This window comes from Galleria mellonella, unplaced genomic scaffold (assembly GCF_026898425.1).
Source record: "Galleria mellonella isolate WM207_F2 unplaced genomic scaffold, CSIRO_AGI_GalMel_v1 utg146, whole genome shotgun sequence".
NCBI lineage: Eukaryota > Metazoa > Arthropoda > Insecta > Lepidoptera > Pyralidae > Galleria > Galleria mellonella.
Genome location: NW_026441999.1, coordinates 8,287,906 through 8,312,972, shown reverse-complemented (window position 1 = coordinate 8,312,972; position 25,067 = coordinate 8,287,906). Strand labels below are relative to the sequence as shown.

Here is a 25,067-nt window from a genome sequence, read left to right as displayed (position 1 = left end):
GTACCTCTGTCCCATTCGTGTTTCAACCGTGAAGTGAGTGAACACACACACACACTTTATCCATTACAATTGAATCTTTTCTCTTTATAATATTAGTATAAACTAGTATGTTAAATTTTAATCGATTAGAAAGCATAAAATTGTAGCGATTATATCGACACTACCAGTTTGATCGTATCACCACTATGATTAGTCCAATCGATAATTAGATTATTCCGAATGAATACAATCGAATAATTAATAATCGATTATTAAAACAACACTCGTTCGGGGTTTACAGAAGTGAAGCTATGAGTTAGGTGACCGGTAATTCATCACAGGAATATTCTAGCGAAAAGATAGGTAAAAGGCTTTATGTGAAAGATGAAAGTATATAACGGTTTCCCCATTTCTTTTTTCTTTTTATCTTTACAGTCTATTAGGGAGGTTTTTTATGCAACTTAGAATGGCTAACAAGCTGACGGCCCACCTGATGGAAAGTGGTAACCGTCGCCTATAGACATGAGCAGTGCCATGGACGTAACTGAGTATACTCGTTCGCCCATGATACCCCCCATGCGTTGCCATTCCTGAGGACTCAGGTGTTATTCCTCTGTACCCAGTAAATTCACGCCATATCTTACCCATATAGATAAAGAAACTCGGCGCCCGCTTGCTATGCGACCAGTAGTTCCAGAGATATTAGCAGTTGAATGGAAAAGGATGCTTTTGCATTCAAAGTTCGATATCTCGGAGACAAATGGTCGTAATTGAGCCATCCAAAGCGATTTTTGAAGCTGAATAAACACGCTAAGAGACCTATACAATGGAGTAGCTCGAAAAAATTTTTCCATGCCCATAGAGTGAAAAACGAAACCTAGAAAATTTAGAAAAAAATTATTTTCAGCTTTGTTTAAGAATTGCATGGAAACCGGAGCTCAAAAAAATTTTTCACCAAAAAATCTGAAAACTAGAGTTTTCAAGCTTCAAAACCCTTTTTTTAAATTTCCTGTACGATTATTTTTCACTGAAATACAGCCTGTTGAAAATCACCCAAAAATTTCAAAAATTTTTATGTTCCCTTAATTTTTGCGAGGAGTGTATGTTTACTCCGACAGCATGCAAAAATTACTGCATCGAATTGTGTATAATTTTCATAGTTGTATTTCTGAAATTTAGATGAAAAATCACTTTTCCATCGCTTTTTATTGTAATAAAATATAATTTAATTATATATTTATAAAATTAACGTGTCGAGTCGCGTGTAAAAATTAGTATACATAATAATATCATAAAGTCTATGAGGCTATCCTACCAATGAATGAAGGTTCATCCGCAACCCTTTACGGGGTTGCAGGTGCGGGCCTCGAGCAATCGCTCTTTGCCCGGGCGCATACTGCGTAAGCTGCCGCCTACGCGTCAATATTTTCGACTCGTAGGGCCGAGCCGACACTATTGTAAATAGTGTCGGCTAGGGGAAACATTTCTTGTGGGAGAAATGGGAAATGGGGGAAATTTATTCACGTCGTCGACCGTGCAGGGCCGGTTGAACCGTCGCCCTGCGTTGTGCCTGCTGTGCGCAGGAGATCTCGCGGCAATGCGCGCGTTGCGTCCGGGGGACGCGCATGGAGTGGGGCGAGGTCCCTTAGATAGGGGTGGACGCTATTATCCGCCCGGCTGAACATAGCGCGTGCCAGCCGGCGGACAAATTCGTCCACGCTAGGGACCGCGAGATCTCGGGCTATGACGTCATTTCTGACGTATCGAGCAGCGTCTGCGCACAGTCGCAAGGCACAGTTCTGCTGAACCTGCAGGCGCCGCCTCTGTGCATCGGAGCACAGTGCGTACCACGCGGGGGAGGCATACGTCAGCTGCGAACGTATATAGGCTTTGTAGATACCTACTTTCGTCCGCAGCGACAGGTTGGAACGTAGGACCGGTCGCAGCATGCCGCGTGCGGCCTTTGCCTGCGTGACCGCGCGTGAAACGTGCGCGGTCATACGCAGCGACCGGTCTATCTCGACCCCTAGGTAGCGCACTGTGCGCTCCCATGAGATGGGCGTGCCACGGAGGTTGAGAGGCGGCGGATAGTGGGTCCTGCAGCGAGTGGCGAGCGCCACCGTCTTACCCACGTTGACGGCGATGCGCCACTTGTCGAGCCACTCGGGCAGGAGGTTCAGCAGCCGCTGCATCTTGCGTGCGGCGGCAAAGACACTGGTCGACGACGTGAAATAGGCACTGTCGTCGGCGAAAAGGGCGAGGACGACATCGCGCTCTCCCTCGAGGAGCTCATCCCTCAAGGTGGGGATGTCGTCGGTGTACGTCGCGTACAAAGCTGGCGATATGCAGCTGCCCTGCGGCACTCCGGCGGCGATGGGGTGGACGGTAGAGTCCGTGCCCTCGACCGTTACATAAAAGTTCCGGCCGGTAAGGAAATTGTCTATGACCCGCACGTAGGCTTGCGGCGTGCTAGTATACTCCACCAACTTGTATACTAGGCCGTCGTGCCACACACGGTCGAACGCTTTCTCTATGTCGAGAAACACACCGACTACGCGTCGACCGCGGTTATGCTCGACGGCCATGTGGTGGAGCACGCGCGCAAGCTGGAGCGTGGTAGAGTGGCCGCCCCTGAAACCGTACTGTTCATCCCGCGGGGTGACATGCGGGTACAGACGGCGGAGCAGCGCACGCTCGAAGGTTTTAGCTACGTGCGGGAGCAGTGTTATCGGCCGGTAACTGGCCGGGAGTCTTTATCCTACCAGCAACACATATTACAAGCTCTCTTTAATTTGACACTAGATGGCGCTATGCGATATGTGTAGGAATATTTATTATTATTAGATTTTAGGGTATATTCTGTAATAACCACGGTACTGTTTGTGTGTCGGTTAACATTTTCCATTAAATGGGCCGTCAGTTTGTTTGTCAGCCTCAGTGTTAGGTGTAAGAAGAACATTTTAAAAGAACTACAACGCGACAACGTGTCTTAAATTTGATATTTTTTTCTGTATGAGCTTTTTACGCGTTACTTCGTACACGTGTTTTTAGATATAGGAAGTCAATGAAGTTATTATTATTTTTTCAGCACCGTTTTCCTTATCAATAAGGAAGGCAAAAGAACTAAGCCTATACAGCCGTTGTCTTCAGTTAATTAATTTTTTTTTTTACTTTTGCCATGGTATATATCAGAGATCTTCAAATATTTGGAGATGACATTAAAAATATTTGAATTCAGAATGCGATCGCGCCATTAAAATTTATCATTGCAATCTCGTAACTTTGCCACAAGAAAAGACAAAAAAATAAATAAATAAACCTCCATCTGGAGGCCGCTTAAAAACCTAACAATTTTGAACCTTATGTAAAGGTCACGAAGATCAATATTCGACATACGATATGTAAGAAATCAACTATCAAGATAAGGTGTTACCATGGACCCGGTCTTTGTGTTTCCCTCTATTTCGTTTAGTGTTGTATTACAAAGAAAAATACTCGCTAACCTGGTGTCTTTTGCACGGGGGTCTAAGCTATGAACTGTAGCGATTATAAACATGTACACTATAATAGCGATTTAAGTAAATAATAACCACAGTATGATTTTAAGCTCTTAAGGGAATAAAAAATAATTAAAGATTGTCAAAAACTGACTTCAGTTGTAATAAAACCAATTTTTTGATCTAAAAACTAAATTACTGAAGCGAGTTTGATGAACTTTGAAAAAAACCTTACTCAATCTCGAGCCGTGGTAAAATGTTTTGTTTTTTTAATAACTACTGCCAATGAAAATAAATAAATGCTATTTTATTATACCAATTGCACAATTCTCAAGCTCGATCCCGATGTTTCGACAAAATTTTATCGACTGTGGCCATGAGTAGTTAGATATAGCGCTATCATGCCTTCGTTTCTGAACCAGAAGTTTTTTTTTCCAACCAACTCACCGTCACTATATTACTGGTTCACACAAATTGAGTCTCCACACTTGAGGGTCGAAACCCCAAGATAACTCTAGTAAATCCTCATAGTTTACCTAATTTCCGTCTTTTATGGTACAAACCGTAAAATGTACAATTCCAAAATCTAAAAATTAATATAGTAGTTCATCTCTTATAACTTGTGCCAAACAACTGGCCTATTTCGTCTTTAGTTTGGTATCGTTTGATATTCCCCTTTGAGATGCGATTTCTCTTATAAATGGAATAGTATTGATAAACAATTTTGATCTTATTATAAGAGGGTTTGGGTTGCTTATAGTTTGTATGTTATGGAAATAATTCAGTAAATATAATACGTCCATACAATCCCTTACTTGAAATGAGTCATATCTCCTTAAATGAAGATTCTCTTATAAGTCTACGTTCTTTGTATACCACAACGGTGGCAAACAAGCATACAGCCCGTCTGATGGTAAACGGTCACTGTAGCTTATGGACGCCTGCAACTTTAGGGGTGTCACGTAAGCGTTTCCAACCCTGAGGAAAACTTAGTACACCCTTTTTGAAGAACTCCATACTGTGGTATTTCTTTCCAATTTTCACCAAATTTTACAAATGTAAAATTTGGTGAAAATGGGAAAGACCATCCCTTCGTTTCCGGTGGATGTTGTAAAAGGCGACTAAGTGAGGGCGACGGATGGGCAGCAGCGTCCCTCTTAAAACATCTCTAAAGCCTAACTGCGGTTGCCAGCACGCCTGCCAAGCGTGACTACTACTGGCAAACCCTCCAAGAGGAGGCTTATGTTCAGCAGTCGACTATTAAGAGCTGATATGATGATGGTGATGATAAGAATAAATTTACGTACAAACAGACAGACAAAATTTGAAATAAAAAAAAATCTTTAGCATCTATTGCTATTAAGCCCCTTCGTATTATTTTTTCTTAAATATCTCTCATCTAAGTCTAGTGTGCTATTAAAAATCTATCAAAATGTTTTAGTAAGGATGTATTGTTCGGATTTACATACATGCAAACAACACTGCAATGTTTAAATTTTTTTTATGCAACTTAGAATAGCAAACAAGCTGACGGCCCACCCGATGCAAAGTAGTAACCGTAGCCTATAGACATGAGCAGTACCAAATAGATGTTTTATAATAAAATATAAACAAAATATGTAAAAACTGCAAAATGAAAGTGTAAACCCAGAACTAATCCAACAACGTCAACCTCCGAAACACCGGCCGACGTAACCTTCCAGAATAATAAACGGCTCTTTTGGGGAATTCAAAGCGTGACCCCGAGATCGAACCCCGACCCTGCCCGGGTAATCCTTGGGCATCATTTATCATACTGTCTGTGCGTTTTTGTGGCGTCTCGGACGATAACACTGTCTGTTGTTATCACTGGCCTATGGATTGACTAATGTCATTTTGTCCCGGCCTCGGCTCATGATCTGCGGGATTTTCAAATTTTTTTTTTTATACAACTTAGAACGGCAAACAAGCTGACGGCCCACCTGATGGAAAGTAGTAACCGTCGCCTATAGACATGAGCAGTACCATGGACATAACAGAGTATACTGTTTCGCCCATGATACCCCCCATGCGTTGCCATTCCTGAAGACTCAGGTGTTAATCCTCTGTACCCAGTAAATTCACGCCATATCCCACCCTTCAAACCGAAACACAGCCATGCGAACACAACTGCTTTACGGTTGAAACACGAATGGGGCAGAGGTACCCAAGCAATCGACTTTTGTACAAAGTCTACCTCTGGTAAAATATATAAAAAAAGAAATATGCTTACGAATTTAATTTCTTGTTTGAGTAATCAGAGGCATTGGCCGGGTGTTTGTCGAGTTTTGAATCAATGTAATCGACGTAGCCCGATGGATAAGTTAACTGAAGTGGCAACGGTCTGGTCACATAGCTTGAAGAAACGATAATGGATGGGGAAGAAAGGCTCTTGAGTCGCGACCCAGTACGAGCAAACGCAGTGTAGAATGACGGCAATAGAACGGCGTAGAACACATTTTAAGGGTACTCTTTCTCGTATCGAGCTGCCCAATTATGGAACAAACTCACTTCCCACACACAATAGAGCCCTTCAATTACCTCTTTAAAAGGTTGAAGTTACATTTTCTTTCGTTTGAGTCATAATCTTAATTTTTCATTTTTCTAATTGAACTGTCAAACCTTAAAATCATTTAACTAAATTTCTATTGTAGGTAGTATATTCATTTATTTTAACATCCATTGTATAAGTAGGTAGGTATTATATTTATTCATAGTATATGTATTTATGTAATATTTTATTATGTATCTTAATATTTTATTTAACTGTATATTTGTTTATGTACTCTAAACATTAATAGTTGTAGCACTTCAGCTGCCCGCTAACAACATGCTTTCTAACTGCATCGGGTTGACTGGAAGAGATCTCTGTCAGAGATAAGTCCACCCTTGCTCACAATATTTATAAATGCATTAACAATGTAATTTACAAGTGCAATAAAGAATATATAATATGATAATATCTGATATCTATATACTGAGTTCTTCTAGCCATAAGTGACCATCCATTGCGATTACGCCTACAGCAGTCGAATATTTATAATCACCACGAACGGGTTAATCTTTTCGATATTATACATTGAGTAACCGGTATTTAATATATTTGTTATTGAACCAATATATGTATAGATACTGTTACTACAATATATAAATATTACTATATATTATCTATCCTTAGTTTTAAAACAAAAGGACTTTTATCTGAGCAAATTGTCATATTTGTAATTAGTGCCTAATTATCATACTCACATATGTATGTGTATGAATTTGTATGTGCATACATTAATACATTTATATATATTAGTAAGTTAAAATATACATTTATATAATCACATTATTGTACGTATTATATCTCTATATGTATTAAAAAAAACAGAGTTTCGTGCCTCCAGTCAAACTGTTTATAATTACTTTTCTCCATCCAAAGGTAGCGTGGAAGAGATCGCTCTTAGCGATAAGGTCGCCCATTGTTTTCTCAGTGTAATTTTTTTTTGTAATTGTTTATATTTATAATAAGTTTACTATTGTCATCTTTTGGAAGAAACAATAAAATGTATTTATCTATATATATATAAAGACAAATTGGTAAATATATATATATGTCCAACAAGAATTTTATGAACATATAGTGCGAAGCGATGCGCTGTGACTCGAGACGTATTCCCCCTGAAGACGACTTTCGGATGAAGTCGACCGGTCCGGATGAACGATTGTCAGAAACGACGAATATAGTACATTCAAAAGAATTCCTTTTATTTTATATATTTATTTAAATTTTAACGTACATTTGGCGAACTTTACACCGGACGGTGTTCTCTACCAGACAAACATGGGGCAAACAGAGAAATAAGTAGGCGGTGCATTATTTAATTGAGGAAATATAATAATAATATATTTATATATTATAAACATATAATTAGACTAATATAAACATACATATAACATATATATATATATATATAATATATATATATATATATATATATATATATATATATATATATATATATATATATATATATATATAAGTATTACTAAATCAAACAATTAGCTGTATTGGAAGAGCAAATGAAACAATCTATGATACAAACAGAGTAATCAGCAAGGTTAAGTTTAAAGGAAAATTATGTTATACATACGTACATACATATCTGTCTCGCCTGTCTCCCATTAGGGTAGGCAGAAACAATGGAACGCCAAATGCTTCGATTCAAACAAACCTCTTTAGGAAAATTATAATATATTATATATAAATATATATATCATATTAAATTGAATACTCAGGGTAACATCACTGTAACTTTGCCCTTATCTAAAGCAAACACAAAAAGAAATCTTTTGCGTAATATTAGTACAGTTATAAATTGTCAAAGCGATTATAAGACACGAAAAATAATATAAGAATAAAAAAAATCTTTTTTCTTACAAGTAATTTAATAAACATATCTTTCTAAAACATGTTGGTATTTATAACAGAAATATTACTTGTTGTGTAGTGTTATCTCGAGAGCGTTATATTATTTTTTTTCTTAAATATCTCCCATGTATTGAGGTCTCTCTTTTCATTTAAGAGTTTCCTCTTGTCGGTGCAACTAATTCATGCGTCTTCCTCCAGCCAGCTCTATCCCAGGCCATATCCTTGATCTCCCTATACGACATGACGCCTAGTGTTTCTTTTATCTGTCCCATGTAGTTATTCCTGTATAGAGGTCGTCTGATTGAAATTTTATTATATTAATTAATTCTAGTCTAGTCTTCACCCACGACTTCGTATAACCGGGATATATTCACTCCATTATCATCACCATATAAGCCATTAACTGTCCACTGCTGAACATAGGCCTCTCCCATAAAGGTTTTGTCAGTAGTCGACATGCTTGGCAGACGAGTTGGCAACTGCAGTTAGACTTTGGTGATGTTTTAAGAAGGACGCTGCTGCCCATTGCTCGATCATTAAGTTCCTTTAATCGTCTCTCACGACACCCACGAGAAAGGGGTGGCCTGTTCTATACTGGGATCACATGGTACATGGACATAGTCGCGGATAAAAACTAGTATATACATAAGTCAGAAATCCGAGTAATTAATTTTGTATTTGGGTCAAGCGTTACCGGGCTTGACTGCATTACTTCACAAACCTATTAACTATTCTACGCTCTAGGTTTATGAATAACAACATAATTTATTTATGACAAGCTTTTACACTCGACTTTGTCCGCGTTTGAAGATTGTTACCTCTGTCTCTCTCTTTCTCTCTATCAATTTTCATAGTGATAGGTAGCGCTTTAACTGTTTATGCATTCACTATGAAATTTGATATACACGTGTATATAAGTACATAGGATGGAGAAGGACAAGGTGGATGAACATATCCCGGTCATGCGGTAAAAGTTGCGGGTAAAAGCTAGTAGACAATAACTGAAGTGAGATTTTTTATACAACTTAGAATAGCAAACAAGCTGACGGCCCACCTGATCGAAAATGATAACCGTCGCCTATAGACACGAGCAGTACTATGGACATAACAGAGTATACTGTTTCGCCCATGATACACCCCATGCGTTGCTATTCCTGAGGACTCAGGTGTCATTCCTCTGTACCCTGTAAATTCATTGCCATATTCCACCTTTCAAACCGAAACACAGCCATGCAAACACGACTGTTTCACAGTAGAAACACGAATGGGACAGAGGTGCGTAAGCAAACGACTTTTGTACAAAGTCTCCCTCTGTTAGAAAGATTCTTTACTAATATTATAAATGAGAAAGTGAGTTTATTTTTTCCTTAAAATTTTATCTAAATATTATTTAGATTGTCGTGTGGTCCCGGCATAGAATAAGCCACCCTTTTCTGTCCCGTGGGTGTCGTGAGAGGCGACTAAGGGAGGGTAAAGGATGGGAAGGAATGCTCCTCTTAAAACATTTTCAAAGCTTAGCTGCGTTTGCCAATCTGCCTGCCAAGCGTGGCAACTATTGGCAACCTCCAAGGGGGAGGCTTATGTTCAGTGGACAGTTAAAGGCTGATATAATTATATATATTTCATCCTGATAAATCCTGAAATCCACGCGAACAAAGGCAAATAGATAGATAGATAGAATTTATTTACATTACTTACAGCACACAAATTACAATACAAACATACACATAATACACAGTAAAAAAGATAAAAGAATGAAAATAAAAAAGGAACAAAACAAAAAAATATATATATAAACTAACAATTTCCTTTCTTTCCAAATAGTTATTTTTTAAATTAATGCATGAAAAGAATATTGTCTCCAAACCGCGATAGAGAATAGGCCTGAAGGATTTTCCAAGTACCCATCTACCAATTTAACAAAGACCCCTAAATGTCATTTTCAATGTTACAGGTACATTACGAGGTGGACAAGCCGAAAGTAATCCTCGAGGAAGGAAGATACAATTTTAATAAAGACAGGTATTTCTTTTATCTTTTTTTTTTTATTCTTGTCCTTTATAATTTTCCTTATTAATAATACCTTTACCTCGGGCTCAATTTAATATGTTTTCTTTATTTTTTTTTTTATTGTGTTCCATTATTCGAATCCGATGTGGTGAGGCGTTATTTTTAAAAAAGGTGCTCCTCGATTCGTCTGTACTTTTTTATAGCTTCAGTTACTCGATTACTTCGCTAATTTAGGATCGGGTGTTGATAAATATTATTGCAATAAATAGGGCGCTTGTACAAGTTAATTTTATAATCATTCATAATGAATGAAGCTGTTTTTTTTTTTAAATAGTTAATATGTGGTCGTTTATCTGTGTGTGCGCGTTATGTAAGTGCACGCGAGCATGCGTGTGTGCGTGTATGTGTGTGCATATATGTATGGACGCATGAAAGTGTGTGTGTCTTTTTTACTCTATGTGCGTATGCGTGTGTGCGTGTGAGTACATGTATGCATATATGTATATGTATGTGTGTGTGTATGTGTGTCCACAACTGAAGTCACCTTATTTTGCGACGTAAAATGTATTAATAATATATTTGATTATGCACCTAGAATAGTGAATAAACAATACAACAGTACAGGGAAAGGAAATTTATAAAGGACGGAAATATTCTGATCCACTAGTTAGTTATATAGATTGATCTTTCCAAAAAAAAGTAGTAAATTTATTATAACTCAAAAACTTGTATTTTTGAATTTGAAAAGATCACGTCCACATATTATATACATAAGTTTGTACATAATATACAGTACAATACAATAAACAGTATCCTTTAAAAAAAAAAACGCGTATTTTTTATAATTTGAAACAATACATCAATAAAACAAAAGTTATATTTACAGAAATGCAATACGGAATAAAATTATCGATAACCGATTGCCGTTTGTCGATAAGTCGGCCATCCCTAGTCTCGAGTGCAGCTAGCTAGTGAGACCCATAAATCAGCTTCCGTCCCCGGTAGGCACGTCTTAATACAATTTTATAAGTGACGTATACAAACAAATATTGATATCGATGCTTCAAATTCACATTTTTATTGGGTTACATATCGACAAGTTTTTATACTAGGGTTTTTTTTTCTATTTTATATATAATTTCGTTAACTGTTTACTGCTGGACATAAGCCTTCCCCGGATTTAAGAGGAGTTCTGCTAGCAGTTACCATATTTGGCAGGCAGGTTCCATAGTTATATATATATATATATATATATATATATATATATATATATATATATATATATATATATATATGTAATTCTTACCATCTACAGGATTATAAAAGTTTACATATATTTATATATTTTACATAGCATGTGATATGGTAAGCTATTTTCAAATAATCCTTTGGTGATTATTTGAATTGAAAGTTTTTTTACGGAGTTCCGACGTTTATTTTCTGATTATTATAAAAAAATATTTAATAGTTATTTAAATAGTGTCTCAGGTTGACAACCTTGGTGTAGAAGGTTCAATTCTTATTCAATACAGACGTATATATTTACTAGATATTTCATATCTACCTGTTTGTATTGGTTTGGATGTTTTAATATGTCTATCATCGTTTAGTACTCATAGTACAAATTTACTATCAGGTGAGCCACATACCTTTGTGTGTAATATTTTTTTATACTACCTTTTTTACCTCTGTCCTATTCGTGTTTCAATGGTAAAGCAGTTGTGTTTGCATGGCCGTGTTTCGGTTTGAAGGGTGGGATATGGCGTGAATTTACAGGGCGTGAATTTACAGGGTACACAGGCATAACACTTGAGTACTCAGGAATGGAAAATATTAAAAGTATTATCTCCGTTTCAATAATAATAAGAAAATACTGTTTATATATTATGTCTGTTGTAGATACTTTTTTAATTTTCTTCAATACCGATAGATGGCAGTAGTAGTTGCATTACTTTTTTATATTATATTGATTTGATTTTAGACCAAGCAGTAGATTAAAATGTATAATTTGTTGACGAATATTAACAAGAAATTTCGACTTGTATTTATGTCATAATAACTCGCAGAAATCAAGACTGTTTCTATATAACTAGACATTTCAAACAAACTGGAAAGAGTAAACAGAATTCATGAATCTATTTCATGAGATGAGAATGGTTGTTATTTTCCAACAAAGTTTGTAAGCGACTAGTGTTAGAGGATTTTGTTGTTATATTCCAGTAATTTCTATTTAGCGGCACAAGTTGGAATTGTCTTAAAATCCGAAAGTGTCTATGATGATTTTGTAGGTAAAGTTTAATTTAATATTTATTAATTTAATGTTTCTAAAAGAACCGACTTTAAAATATATAATAAGTTTTGTTATAATGAAAAATAAGTTGTTTATAAAAGAAACCAATTATTCTAATTATGTTTTTTTTTTTTTCAATTATTTGGAATGATAAGCGGACGGTTTTCTGGATTAAATGCGGTTACCCTCATTTATAGTATTGAGTGGGGTCATGAACTTCACAGAATACATTGTGGTACCTGTGATAAGTCTTATTTTATCATTTCTGAAATTCAAGGTATTTTCAAAGGCATAATTCATCCTTAAAAACCGAACTATATAAACAATTACTTGCTGGCAAAAACAGCAGAATTTTTTTATAGAAATTGGTTGGTTCATAATTGATATAGATTTTGTCTAACGAATTATGCTGTCGAATCTAACTTTTGGAATCTACCAAACAACTCTTGAACAAATAATATTTTATTTCTTATAATATATTCTCCCCAACGAAGTTATAAGATTTACAGAATATATCATTAAATATTTAAGAAGTTATAGTAACTTATATATAGGTTTCCATTGTGAGAGTTTACGAAGAAAAAATGTTTTCTAACAAATAATATGATAAAGACCTATTTGTTTTGATGCCTATTTCAGAATCATATTTTATTTTATACTAGTACTTACTACTACTTCTTACTTTGTACGTATGAATTTCATAGATTCACTTCATAGATTTTTCTCTCTAGATGCAGTATCAAATTAAAACATATTCAGATATCCTCCAGATTTAAAAATAAACCTTCATAAACACACAGAACTGCAAAACTGCATCCAATTTGGTATAGTAGTTTTTGCTTGATGCCGGAACAGATATACTCGTTCAGACATTTGTCTGTCTGTCACATAGACAATAATCTTAAAAATGTTTTGTAAAGAGTCCATATTTTTTTTAATATCTTCCATGTACACATATCGTCTAGTCACAATTTTATTATATTTGTAAAATAAGATAATAACATTACAAGAAATTAGTGTACCATGGTACTGTATATATATATATATATATATATATATATATATATATATATATATATATATATATATATATATATATATATATACATATATACAGTATATTATTTCTTGTAAATTTATAAATATATGATTACCATTTCCCAAGAGATAGGATAGTCTGTCAAATGGTCATTCTAAGTCATATAAAAGAATTTAACCAAGCTGTATCACAGTAATCATAACAACCCATTAATATCCCACTCTTAAACATGGCTTTTTATAGAAGAAGGACATAAGTATATTTATTTATAGGATTACCAACATAAGATACAGCTAATCATTTCAGTACAATATACTGGTAGATTAGATCTAACTGTTCTTACATTTATAGGCAACCACAGCATGCCTTGTGTTTGATAAATATTAAAATGGAATTAAATTATTAAATGTCATTAAATAAGTAAATATGTTAACAATATGAATAATAACATAATATAAATAATGGAAATTGTAATGTAATTATTTTAAATTATAAATAAATATAATGCAATGGCGAGGTACATCAACATTTTAATTTAGCCATGAACACAGAGTGACTATCGTTGTGAATATCAAGTTCAGGCTTGGTTTTTACAATATCATTATATACACATATTATCCACGTTACTGTCAATAGATGCAGGTGGATCGGGACCATGCCTTATAGTAATTAATGGGAAAAACCTATATTCAATAGTGGTCAGTTAACAGCTAATATGTTGTTATTGAATGTTATTCCTCAAACGCTTAATTTTAATTTTTAACATTACCTATTTGTTATTTCAATTACATTTGATCTAGAAAATATAATTATTAAAATAAATAAATTTAAAGTTTATTTTTTAAGCACATTTTTTATTTTATCGATAAAATTCATCGACCACAGCGCATCACTAATTGTCAGCCTACATAAATCATGACGACATACGCCCTATCTGTTGCCAGCTTAATACGATCTGTGGGGGGATGGAGGGGGTGTTTTTACAGTCCCCAAGCAAAAAGCTGATTCGTAGAAAATATTGTATTATTGTGGACTTTTAACGAATTATTCAGTTTAGGCGAACGCTCGAGGTTTTAAGTAAGTTCAAAAAGAAAAATGTTTTGAGAGCACGCTCTCAATCCGTAAGAATACGTTACGCATTTACGCTACCAAATTTTGAACCGATTTTCACGATTCTTTTTGCATCAACGAGGTTTTTACCCCGTTTTGGTTTCATATTAATTTAATGACGATTAACGCAAATTGTTTATATTCTGCATTTTTTCCAACTCTCTTAAGGTAACGATAAAATAAATGACATGACATTTTGAAATGGTCGTAGATGCAAGATGGCGGACTGAATTATAAAATCTCGTTTTCAAATATTTTTCGAACATTTGTTTAAATGAATTTGTATATCACATTTATGTAATGCACACTCACATACAAATACTGCACACTTTTACATTACTTGTTACTAGAACTTCTAGTAATGCAACATTCATATTGCGTATCTTCATGAAATTTTATGAGTATTTGAATTTATATATCACTTTTATGTAATACACACCCACATACACACACACCATACACACACACATACACACACACACACACACACACACACACACACACACACACACACACACACACAAATACCGCGCACTTTTACATTACTTGTTACTACAACTTCTAGTAATGCGACATTCATATTGCGTATCTCTATTGAATTTTATATTATTAGTATTTGAATTTATACATCACTTTTGTGTAATACACACCCACAAGGGGGAAAGGGATTGTTAGTAATGGAGACTGAGAATCCTATTGCTAGCAATATACCCAACCAGGTCGACCTCCTCGTAGTTCCCCCTGGAAACTATCATGGTTAATTCCTGATGAATTCATCATGATGGGCTAACTGGCCTGTTTTCATTATCATCTATCACCTTTCACTGGTGGAGCGCCAGCGTATCCCGTTAGCGCAGGCGGGGTTACCATACCATTTTCACCCATCAAAAAAAAATACACACCCACATACACACACACACAAACAAATACCGCACACTTTTACATTACTTGTTACTACAACTTCTAGTAATGCGACATTTATTTTGCGTATCTCCATTGAATTTTATATTATGAGTATTTGAATTTATACATCATATTTATATAATACACACACACACACACACACACACAAACATCACACTTGTTACTGTCTATTCGAACTTCTAGTAATGAGATATTCTTATTATGTATTTCCATTGAATTTTATATTGTGAGTACTTACTCTCAAAAATAAGTATAACGTTGTTTGATCTACAAGTTACATATCTGTAATTGGCTAATGTATGGTTTGAATATAATATACTAGCTGTGTATTGCGGCTCTGCGTGTATCACAGTACATAAAGTATCCTATGTACTAAGTTAGGATATAACCTACCCGTGTATCAAATTTCATTTAAATCTGTCCAGTAGTTTTTGCGTGAAAGAGGAATGAACATCCATCCATTCGTTTATCACTAGCTATATCCCGTAGCTCTGTCTACATAAGTTAGTACACAAAGTATCCTATGTACTAAATTAGGATATAACCTAATCGTGTACCAAATTTCATTTAAATCCGTTTATTACTTAATATATACATTCACCTGAACTTAGATTATTTAGATAGAGTGTCTCCATACAAATGCTTTATCAAAAAAACTTTTTCATACAATTTTGCGTCATAAATAATTACGAGTGATTCCCTTTTAACTTCTATATTTATTTTGTCTTATAAATACTGCATCTTTTTAATACGTAAACACTCATTTTATTTATTAAATAGTACATTAAGATACATTGTATGCATACGTATATAGAATATTGGTAAAAAAATGTGTCAGTTAATTTGACAATTAAGTGACAAAAAGTTGACCCCTTTTTGAGGTTCGATGCTCTATCTACATAATCAATTTACTTTAATTACTTCAAATGTAAATAACAGATGTAATAATAAAAAAAAAAATACAATAAATCCTAACTAACCTGTAAGCCATTCGGATTTGTTCTCCATTCTTGTACCAGATTAGCTGAGCAGGTGGGTTGCCTCCTCGACTTCTGCAGACAAGTTCCAGGCTTTGCCCTCTACGGACTGTCTCCCCTTCCGCGTACCCTTCAATGTAGGGCGCTCCAGGGGGATCTGGAATCAAAATATACCATTTACCATTGGTATATAAAGAATGGCCGTGTGGTCCTGGCATAGAATAGGCCACCCATATCTTTCTCTTGGGTGTCGTGAGAGACGATTAAAGAAGGGCGAGGTATGGGCAGCAGCGTCCCTCCTAAAACATCTCCAAAGCCAAACTGCAGTTGCCAATCTGTCTACCAAGCATGGCAAGTAATGGCAAAACCCATTATTATGGTTCATGTTCAACAGTGGATAGTTAAAGTATATGATGATGATGATGATGATGATGATGATGATGATGATGATTATGGAAATATACAAGGTAATTAATAATAAATAAAGGTATACCAGTTTCATCAAGTTTAAACAATAAAATAAAAAAAAATGCTAGTTTTTATTATTATTAATACAAAATCAATGGGGGGAAGGGATTTTTAGTAATGGGGAGTTTAGTCCCCATATACCCTATCAGGTCGACCTCCACGCGGTTCCCCCTGGAAACTATCGTGACCCATTTATCATTGATTTTGTCACAATGGACTAACTGACCTGCCTTTTCATCCTCACCTATCACCGCTCACTGGTACCCCGCTAGTGTATACCGATAGCGCAGGCGGGGTAACCATACCATTTTCGCGCATAAAAAAACACAAAATCAATATATTATACAATAAATGGCAAACAAGCTGACGGCCCACCTGATGTCAAGTGGTAACCGTCGCCTATAGACATGAGCAGTACCCCCCATGCGTTGCCATTCCTGAGGACTCAGGTGTTTTTTCTCTGTACCCAGTAAATTCACGCCATATCCTACCCTTCAAACCGAAACACAGCCATGCAAACACAACTGCTTCACGGTTGAAACACGAATGGGACAGAGGTACTCAAGCAATCGACTTTTGTACAAAGTCTCCCTCTGGTAATATGGAATGTAATTCGATATTCATTAATAGTATGTTAACAAATGTGACGACTAATATTTGTGTCGAACTGAGTTTGTGACGAACATCGTACGTGACAAATAGCGTCTGTAGCGCACTGAGTTCTATGACAAATATTGCATTTGACGAGTTGAGTTTGTGACGAATTTCAAGAATTTTATTTGTGACGTACGTTTGCGATAATTACCAGAGGGAGACTGTGCAAAAGTCGTAAGCTTGGGTACCTCTGTTCCATTCGTGTTTCAACCGTGAAACAGTTGTGTTTGCATGGCTGTGTTTCGGTTTGAAGAGTAGGATATGGTAGTGAGTTTACAGGGTACAGAGTCATAACACCTGAGTCCTCAGGAATGGCAACATATGGGTGGTATCATGGGCGAAACAGCATACTCTGTTACGTCCATAGTACTGCTCATGTCTATAGGCGACGGTTACCACTTTCAATCAGGTGGGTCGTCAGCTTGTTTGCCATTCTGAACTGAGTGTGGGATTAAATATGTTTATATGTAAACATGTTTTTGTTGATATGTTTTGTTGACTCAATACCGTGAAAACAAGAAAGATATTTATATAAATATAATAAGTAAGTATAATTCATTTTATATTAATTTCATCTTACGGAAATCGTTTACAAAATACAAAGTGGGTTACAGTACGACATTGTAATTTTAATAAGTTGGAATTTTCGATTTTAATTAAACTTAAACCATTATAAAGTTCGCTATCTGATCTACCAAATGTTCTGAGGAACTTATGCCCACTTTTAATCTCGACCTCAGGACGCTTTGAGGTGAGATAATAACTAACAGATATCGCTCCGTAAAAGGTAGCAATTCGACCGTGATTAATTTAATATTGATTAATAATCTTACTTATTTATTTATTTATTTTTTATTTTGAGCAAATTACAAAAAATGTTTAGTACAAAAGACGGGCTTAATGCTATATAATATAGATAGATAGATACTCTTTATTGTTTCCTCCAAAAAATTACAATAGTAAACTTATTTTAAATATAAACAATTACAAGAAATAATCACAATGAGAAAACAATGGGCGACCTTATCGCTAATAGCGATCTCTTCCAGGCAACCTTTGGATGGAGAGGAATAATTATAAACAGTTTGATCGGAGGCACATACTCATGCGATCAAGAGATGCACGCCATATCTTTGACTTCTCTATACGACATGGTATCTAGTATTTAAACTTATCTATAAATAAAAATTGTACCTGTAATATATCTATAAAATGGAGAACTACTACGTATTATGAACTTATATGACAGTGTCACAGTATATACTGTGATGTCCATGGTGCATAGTCTTCACGTAATCCATTCAGTAATAAAACAAATTGTAAAATAACTACACTTCGAATCGACATAGCAAATCAAAACTTCACAGTACGCCCTTGAGGAACCAACCGCGACATTAATATTATAACTACGGGACCCTCACATACAATCATAGACAAAACCCTAGGCTTAATGAACTCTAAAAGCAATCTTCGTGCACAGTCGGTCGGAAAAGTGTTTAGCGTTTTTCTTTGTGGGGAAATTTCTTATGAGCTTTCTCCTTTGAGCGGAATGAGGGGCGGCTCTAATAAATTGGGTTTGTAATTTAAAAAATTTAAAACGTTATTTTATTTTAAGTATGCCCTTTTGCGGGCAAAATGAAAGGATTTGTTTGACTTTTGTGCTCGCTTGTACTTTGAGGTCAACTTTTAATGTTTTCAGATAAAACACTTTTGTGCAAACTTTTCGAACACTTAAGTGATTAAAATGTTGGAAAGTGGCTTTTTGCGTGTTTGCCTTCTATTTCTGGATCTTTCTTTAGGTAAGTACTTATAATTTTTAAACAACTTACAAAATGTGCTTCTTAATTATATACTTTTTTTCACATTATAAACGTGGTAAATGAATATATAACCAATCAATATCAATAGGAGCGCCCAGTAACTACGTACAAGCACGTAGACGGCACTTATTCGATGTTCCATTGCAAAGAACAGAGTTGGCTAAGCAGGCTCTCCTATCTCTTGCATTGAAACTACTCAATGTTTTTTTTTATACAACTTAGAATGGCAAACAACCTCACAGCCCACCTGATGTAAAGTGGTAACCGTCGCCTATAGACATGAGCAGTAACATGGACATAACAGAGTATACTGTTTCGCCCAAGATACTCCCCATGCGTTGCCATTCCTGAGGACTCAGGTGTTATTCCTCTGTACCCAGTAAATTCACGCCATATCTCACCCTTCAAACTAAAACACAGCCATGACAACACAACTGCTTCACGGTTGAAACGCGAATGGGATAGAGGTACTCAAGCAATCGACTTTTGTACAAAGTCTCCCTTTGTTATTGTACTCATGCTTTCCTGGGTGAGCGTATTGGAAGACTGTAAGGCTCACCCAGTGGATGTAATAAATAAATAAATATAGAAGAAGTCAGGGAATATTTCATTGAATAACTCATTAATAAGTAGAGAGGATAATACCTAGATATTTTTTTATAGTTTCAAGCTCGATAGATTTTATGTTTATTGTCCATTTGGGGCTGTAGGTTATGAGCCGTTTTCTGTTTGTACTTGTCCCACTGACCTGGAACGTATCGATCTACGATTATAGCCTTTAACTCCTTGTTGCAGAGTTTAATTTTGCTTTTATGTTTATTAAAGATTTGGTGACGTCTGTCTGTCTGGCTTCACGTATAGTCCTTCGAGGTAGAACTGTGTTCTAAAGGGTTTTACCATACACATCTCTTGGTACATCTGTGCTTACTACTGCCCTCATATATCAACGCTAGTTCTGGATATTTATGTCTTCTTCCTAAGACAATATGTGATCTGATCATGTGATCATCAACATCATATTTGGCTTTAACTGTCCACTGCTGAGCATAAATCTCCCCCTTGGGGGGTTCTGCCAATAGTTACCATGCTTGGCAGGCGAATTAGCAAACGAAATTAGGCTTTAGAGATATTTTAAGAAGGATACTACTGCTCATGCCTCGTCCTCCTTTAGTCGGCTCTTACGGGACAAACGGGATAGGAAGGAGTGGCCTATTCTATGCCGGGACCACACGGCCCAATAAATTCAATATTCACCAGTAATCTCAACATTATTATTTTAAATTATACAGTATTTTATATGTTTCGCCATCTCTTCATCTTCTCCACATGCTTGAACAGACGTAGCACATTACCAGAAATAGTAACCCCAGATTAAATATATCTAGATAGCAACACAAAACGTACAGAACGAGTAATGTATATGAAACTTTCAGTACGAATCGCGTGCCCGTGTCGTACATATGGACCGACATACGCTCTGTTATGTAGTAATTAAACACGCATTGTTGCTAGCATGTGTTGTCCGCACGTCACACCGTAACGTAAGGCGACTTCGGGGACGAAGAGCAACGCTGTATGCGTATCGTCACAGGAAGGGCTTGATAACATATAGTAATATCTATATATTTTAGTTATCCAAAATCTAATATTGGATAACAGACTTTTAACATGTTCGAAAATAGATATTTGACCGATATGGGCGATATCGGAATGCGTGATGACCTTTCTTCCGCCATCAATGTCTAGAGGAATCCAATATATATTAGGTCGGTATACATATTACCCATGTCTAATCACAGGTTTTATTTTTTATAACCCGCTAAGTTTATTATGCCTCAAATTCAATTTCAAATCATCTCTATTAAAATAGATAAGCTTTTTTAAAACATCGTCTTTTATGATTATACTGCTGGGTTTGGAATATTGTTATTTATTATTTATTTTATTAATTTCAAAATTATAATGTAAATATTGACTTGCCATTGTGTGACGAAAATTGTTACATTGGTTAATAAAGAAATATGAATATGAATGTTATCTGCTGAGAAGAACCTGTAAGAAACTAAAAATCATCTTTCAGTCATCTCTCGTATAAAGCGTGATAAACAGGATGATAACTGATTGATTAGTTTGTTTAAAGTGGAGGTTTTATTTACCAGATGGAGACTTTGTACAAAAGTCGATTGCTTGGGTACCTCTGTCCCATTCGTGTTTTGACCGTGAAGCAGTTGTGTTTTGCATGGCTGTGTTTCGGTTTGAGGGTGGGATGGCGTGAATTTACTGGGTACAGGGAAATAACATCTGAGTCCTTAGGAAAAGCAACGCATGGGGGGTACAATGGGTGAAATAGTATACTCTGTTATGTACTATATACATACATGGTACTGCTCATGTCTATAGGCGACGGTTACCACTTTCCATCAGGTGGGTCGTCAGCTTGTTTGCCATTTTAAGTTGTATAAAAAAAAAATACGTTACTAAATTTTACTTTGTTCGTGTAACTAGAATATAAACTGTATTCTTATGGAATTTGTCATGATGAGCTAAATGACCTGCTTTCATCCTCATATTGATATATATGAGGGATGATTCCCTCTTTGGTGCCCTGCAAGTGTATACCGATAACGCAGGCGGGATTACCATTCCATTATCTGAGTGATAATGGAATGGTAACCCCGCCTGAGTTAAGCTCTAAAAAATTATAATTATCTTTGATCGTGACAATTTTAATAAGGAACCAATACAGCAATAAAATCTATGGACTGCAATAAAAAAAATATAATTAACATCGGTACAGAATTAGCTAAAATATCGTATACTTAACATATATCAGAAAATTACAAATGAATAGTTGACCGTACCGTTGATACACTGTACCTCTTAGAAACTGTAATTTATTCGTGGAGAATTCATCACTATGGGCCAACTAACCAAACATCTTTTTTATCATCTTTCACTAGTGTCTTGCGAGAGATTATCGGTAGTACAGGCGAGGTTACCGCTCCATTTTAAGCTATTAAAAATCAAACTCAATTGAGAATCCATTCCAATATAAAACAAAAATTTCACAGTGAATACATAGTGTAACATTCGCATCGAATATTCACCGTTTTCACGTTCGTAAAGCATTAGAACACAACGGTGTAAATAGGTGTTTTAGTAACATACGAGTGCTAGGTTCGGTTGTAAAAACTTGAACATAACCTAACTAACGGAGTTTTATTATAATTGAACAGTAAATGTAGGTGGTAAAGTTTAAACACGGCAGTTACTATGTATTTTACCGGAGGGAGACTTTGTATGAAAGTCGTCTGCTCTGGTACCTCTGTCCCATCCGTGTTTCTGTCATGAAATAACACCATTTGTAGAGTTGTATTTCGGTTCAAAAGGTGGGATATGGCAGTGAAATTACAAGGTTCGGAGGCATAATATATTTGCCCTTAAGAATGGCCATCTACAATATGAACATGACTTAGTTTGAGACAAGATGGCGCTGTACGACGTGATCAAGGTTTATTTAAATTCATTGATTAAAAAAAAAGATATATGAAATATGCACTGACAAACAAGTTAAGGGCCCAGTTTCATGGAAAGAGGTTAGGGTCGCCTATAGATATGAACAGTACCATAGATATCATAGAATATACTATAACACCCATGGTATCTACTCTCTTATGCCTTCTGATTAGGTATATATCTTACAGCTCTAGTTTAATTGTTTTAATATAGATTACCTTACAGATATAGTATTTGTAGATAAACATTATAAAAATCAGATATTGCCGAATCATATGCAGTTGTGATATTTGCATAAAGGTGTAATGTAAAATATAATACAGAAACAGTGTTTGAAGCTCCCTCATGCTGAAACTCACATACTCGTAAACTGGGTTCAAGTTATAATGTAATTTAGCATTGTATGTCTGACCGCATGTAATATTTGAAACGGTAATTTCAGTATATATATATATATATATATATATATATATATATATATATATATATATATATATATATATATATATATATATATATATATATATATATATATATATATATATATATATATATTATGCAGATAATGCACAAGAAACAATATATGAATATACATAGTAATATATCGATTACAGGATAATTGATGATGTAATCACCTAAAGTAATAAAAAAAAAATCAGAAGAATCTCCTTTTTAGCAGTCGTCAAAAAGTGGCAAAACTAAAGTAAAACTGATTAGGTTTGGGCTATATATATATAATAGTCCTTCGAGCCGGATATCCAATGCCTTACGTATATTTCTAAATCTAATAACGAAGATACTTGCTAAAGATTATAATCCTTATCCCTGTATTTGTTATCAAGCAAATATCTACGAAATTATACAATGGCGTGCAATTAAATAGGACTGCAAGCTATAAGATCAATACTACGGACATTGGTCCTTCGAGCCGGATATCAAATATCCTACGCATATTTCTAATCCTAATACCGAAGATTACAATCCTTATCCCTGTATTCGTCATCAAGCAAATGGCTACGCAATTATACAATGGCGTGCAATTAAATAGGGCTATGAGCTATAAAGTCAATAGTACGGTCCAATGTAAACAGTGAACGTTTAAATGGAAAATTAATAATTCATGTCCCCGGCCTGTGTGACCGGGCGCCGACGGTGTAATGAGCGATTCTATTTGTTTTTGCACCCCGGGACGACGGTATGCCTCAATTCATCACGATTTTGACGATACGAACTGTACTAACAGTATGTTATTATAGTTCTTTTTTCAATCCTTTATTCATATTAACTTTTTTATTCATGTTTGTTGTTCTTTTATTGGGAGCGAAAAATCTATTTTCAGATGTATTGGAATCGTACATCTGAAAATAGATTTTTCCAAAATTTTATAATGCAATATGTAAGTAATTTTCTAGTAAATAACTTTAATAGGCATGTGCATTAATATTGTAATGTATTTATTGTTTGTTATATGTAATTATATAATGCATTATGTTGTTGGTGTTTATTTAAATAAATAAATATTTCTACGAAATATCTCGCTGTTCATCGCTGTTCTTATTACTTATTTCAATGTCGTATCTGGTCAGAAATGCTGCTACTGGAAGTTGGTTTCATAGTTTAGTTGAGCATGGATTGAATTTACTGGGTACAGAGGAATAACACCTGAGTCCTCAGGAATGGCAACGCATGGGGGCTATCATGGGCGAAACAGTACACTCTGTTATGTCCATGGTACTGCTCATGTCTATAGGCGACGGTTACCAGTTTCCATCAGGTGGACTGTCAGCTTGTTTGCCATTCTAAGTTGTATATAAAAAAAAAGAAAGTGTTCATTAAAATGCAAACTGGAGGACTGCCACCCATCCAGATTGTTGGGATGTAATTTTAGTTTGTGATGGGCTGTGCGATGGTGAAATCAGAATAGGTATCAAACCAAACAATTCCTTAAAATTCTTCCCATGTTTTTTTTTTTATACAACCTAGAATGGCAAACAAGCTAACGGCCCACCTGATGGAACGTGGTAACCGTCGCCTATAGACATGAGCAGTACCATGGACATAACAGAGTATACTGTTTCGCCCATGATACCCCCTATGCGTTGCCAATCCTGAGGACTCAGGTGTTATTCCTCTGTACCCTGTAAATTCACGCCATATCCCACCCTTCAAACCGAAACACAGCCATGTAAACACAACTGCTTCATGGTAGAAACACGAATGCGACAGAGGTACCCAAGCAATCGACTTTTGTACAAAGTCTCCCTCTCACCACTTCCCATGATTCATGATTTAATAAAAAATACATAGAGATGCAACATCTCTACGCCATTTTAGTGGATCATCAATAA

General features: G+C 35.5%; 1 protein-coding gene across 3 annotated transcripts in view; it reads right to left on the bottom strand.

Annotated features, from left to right (window-relative positions):
- LOC113510906 (nephrin) overlaps nucleotides 1–25,067 on the bottom strand; it is a 328,760-nt gene that overhangs the window by 78,657 nt on the left and 225,036 nt on the right. For all 3 annotated transcript variants that reach the window (XM_052891906.1, XM_052891905.1, XM_052891904.1), the window contains exon 8: nucleotides 16,265–16,418. In XM_052891906.1, coding sequence (XP_052747866.1) covers nucleotides 16,265–16,418 — 154 coding nt within the window. The remainder of the gene's footprint in view (nucleotides 1–16,264; nucleotides 16,419–25,067) is intronic.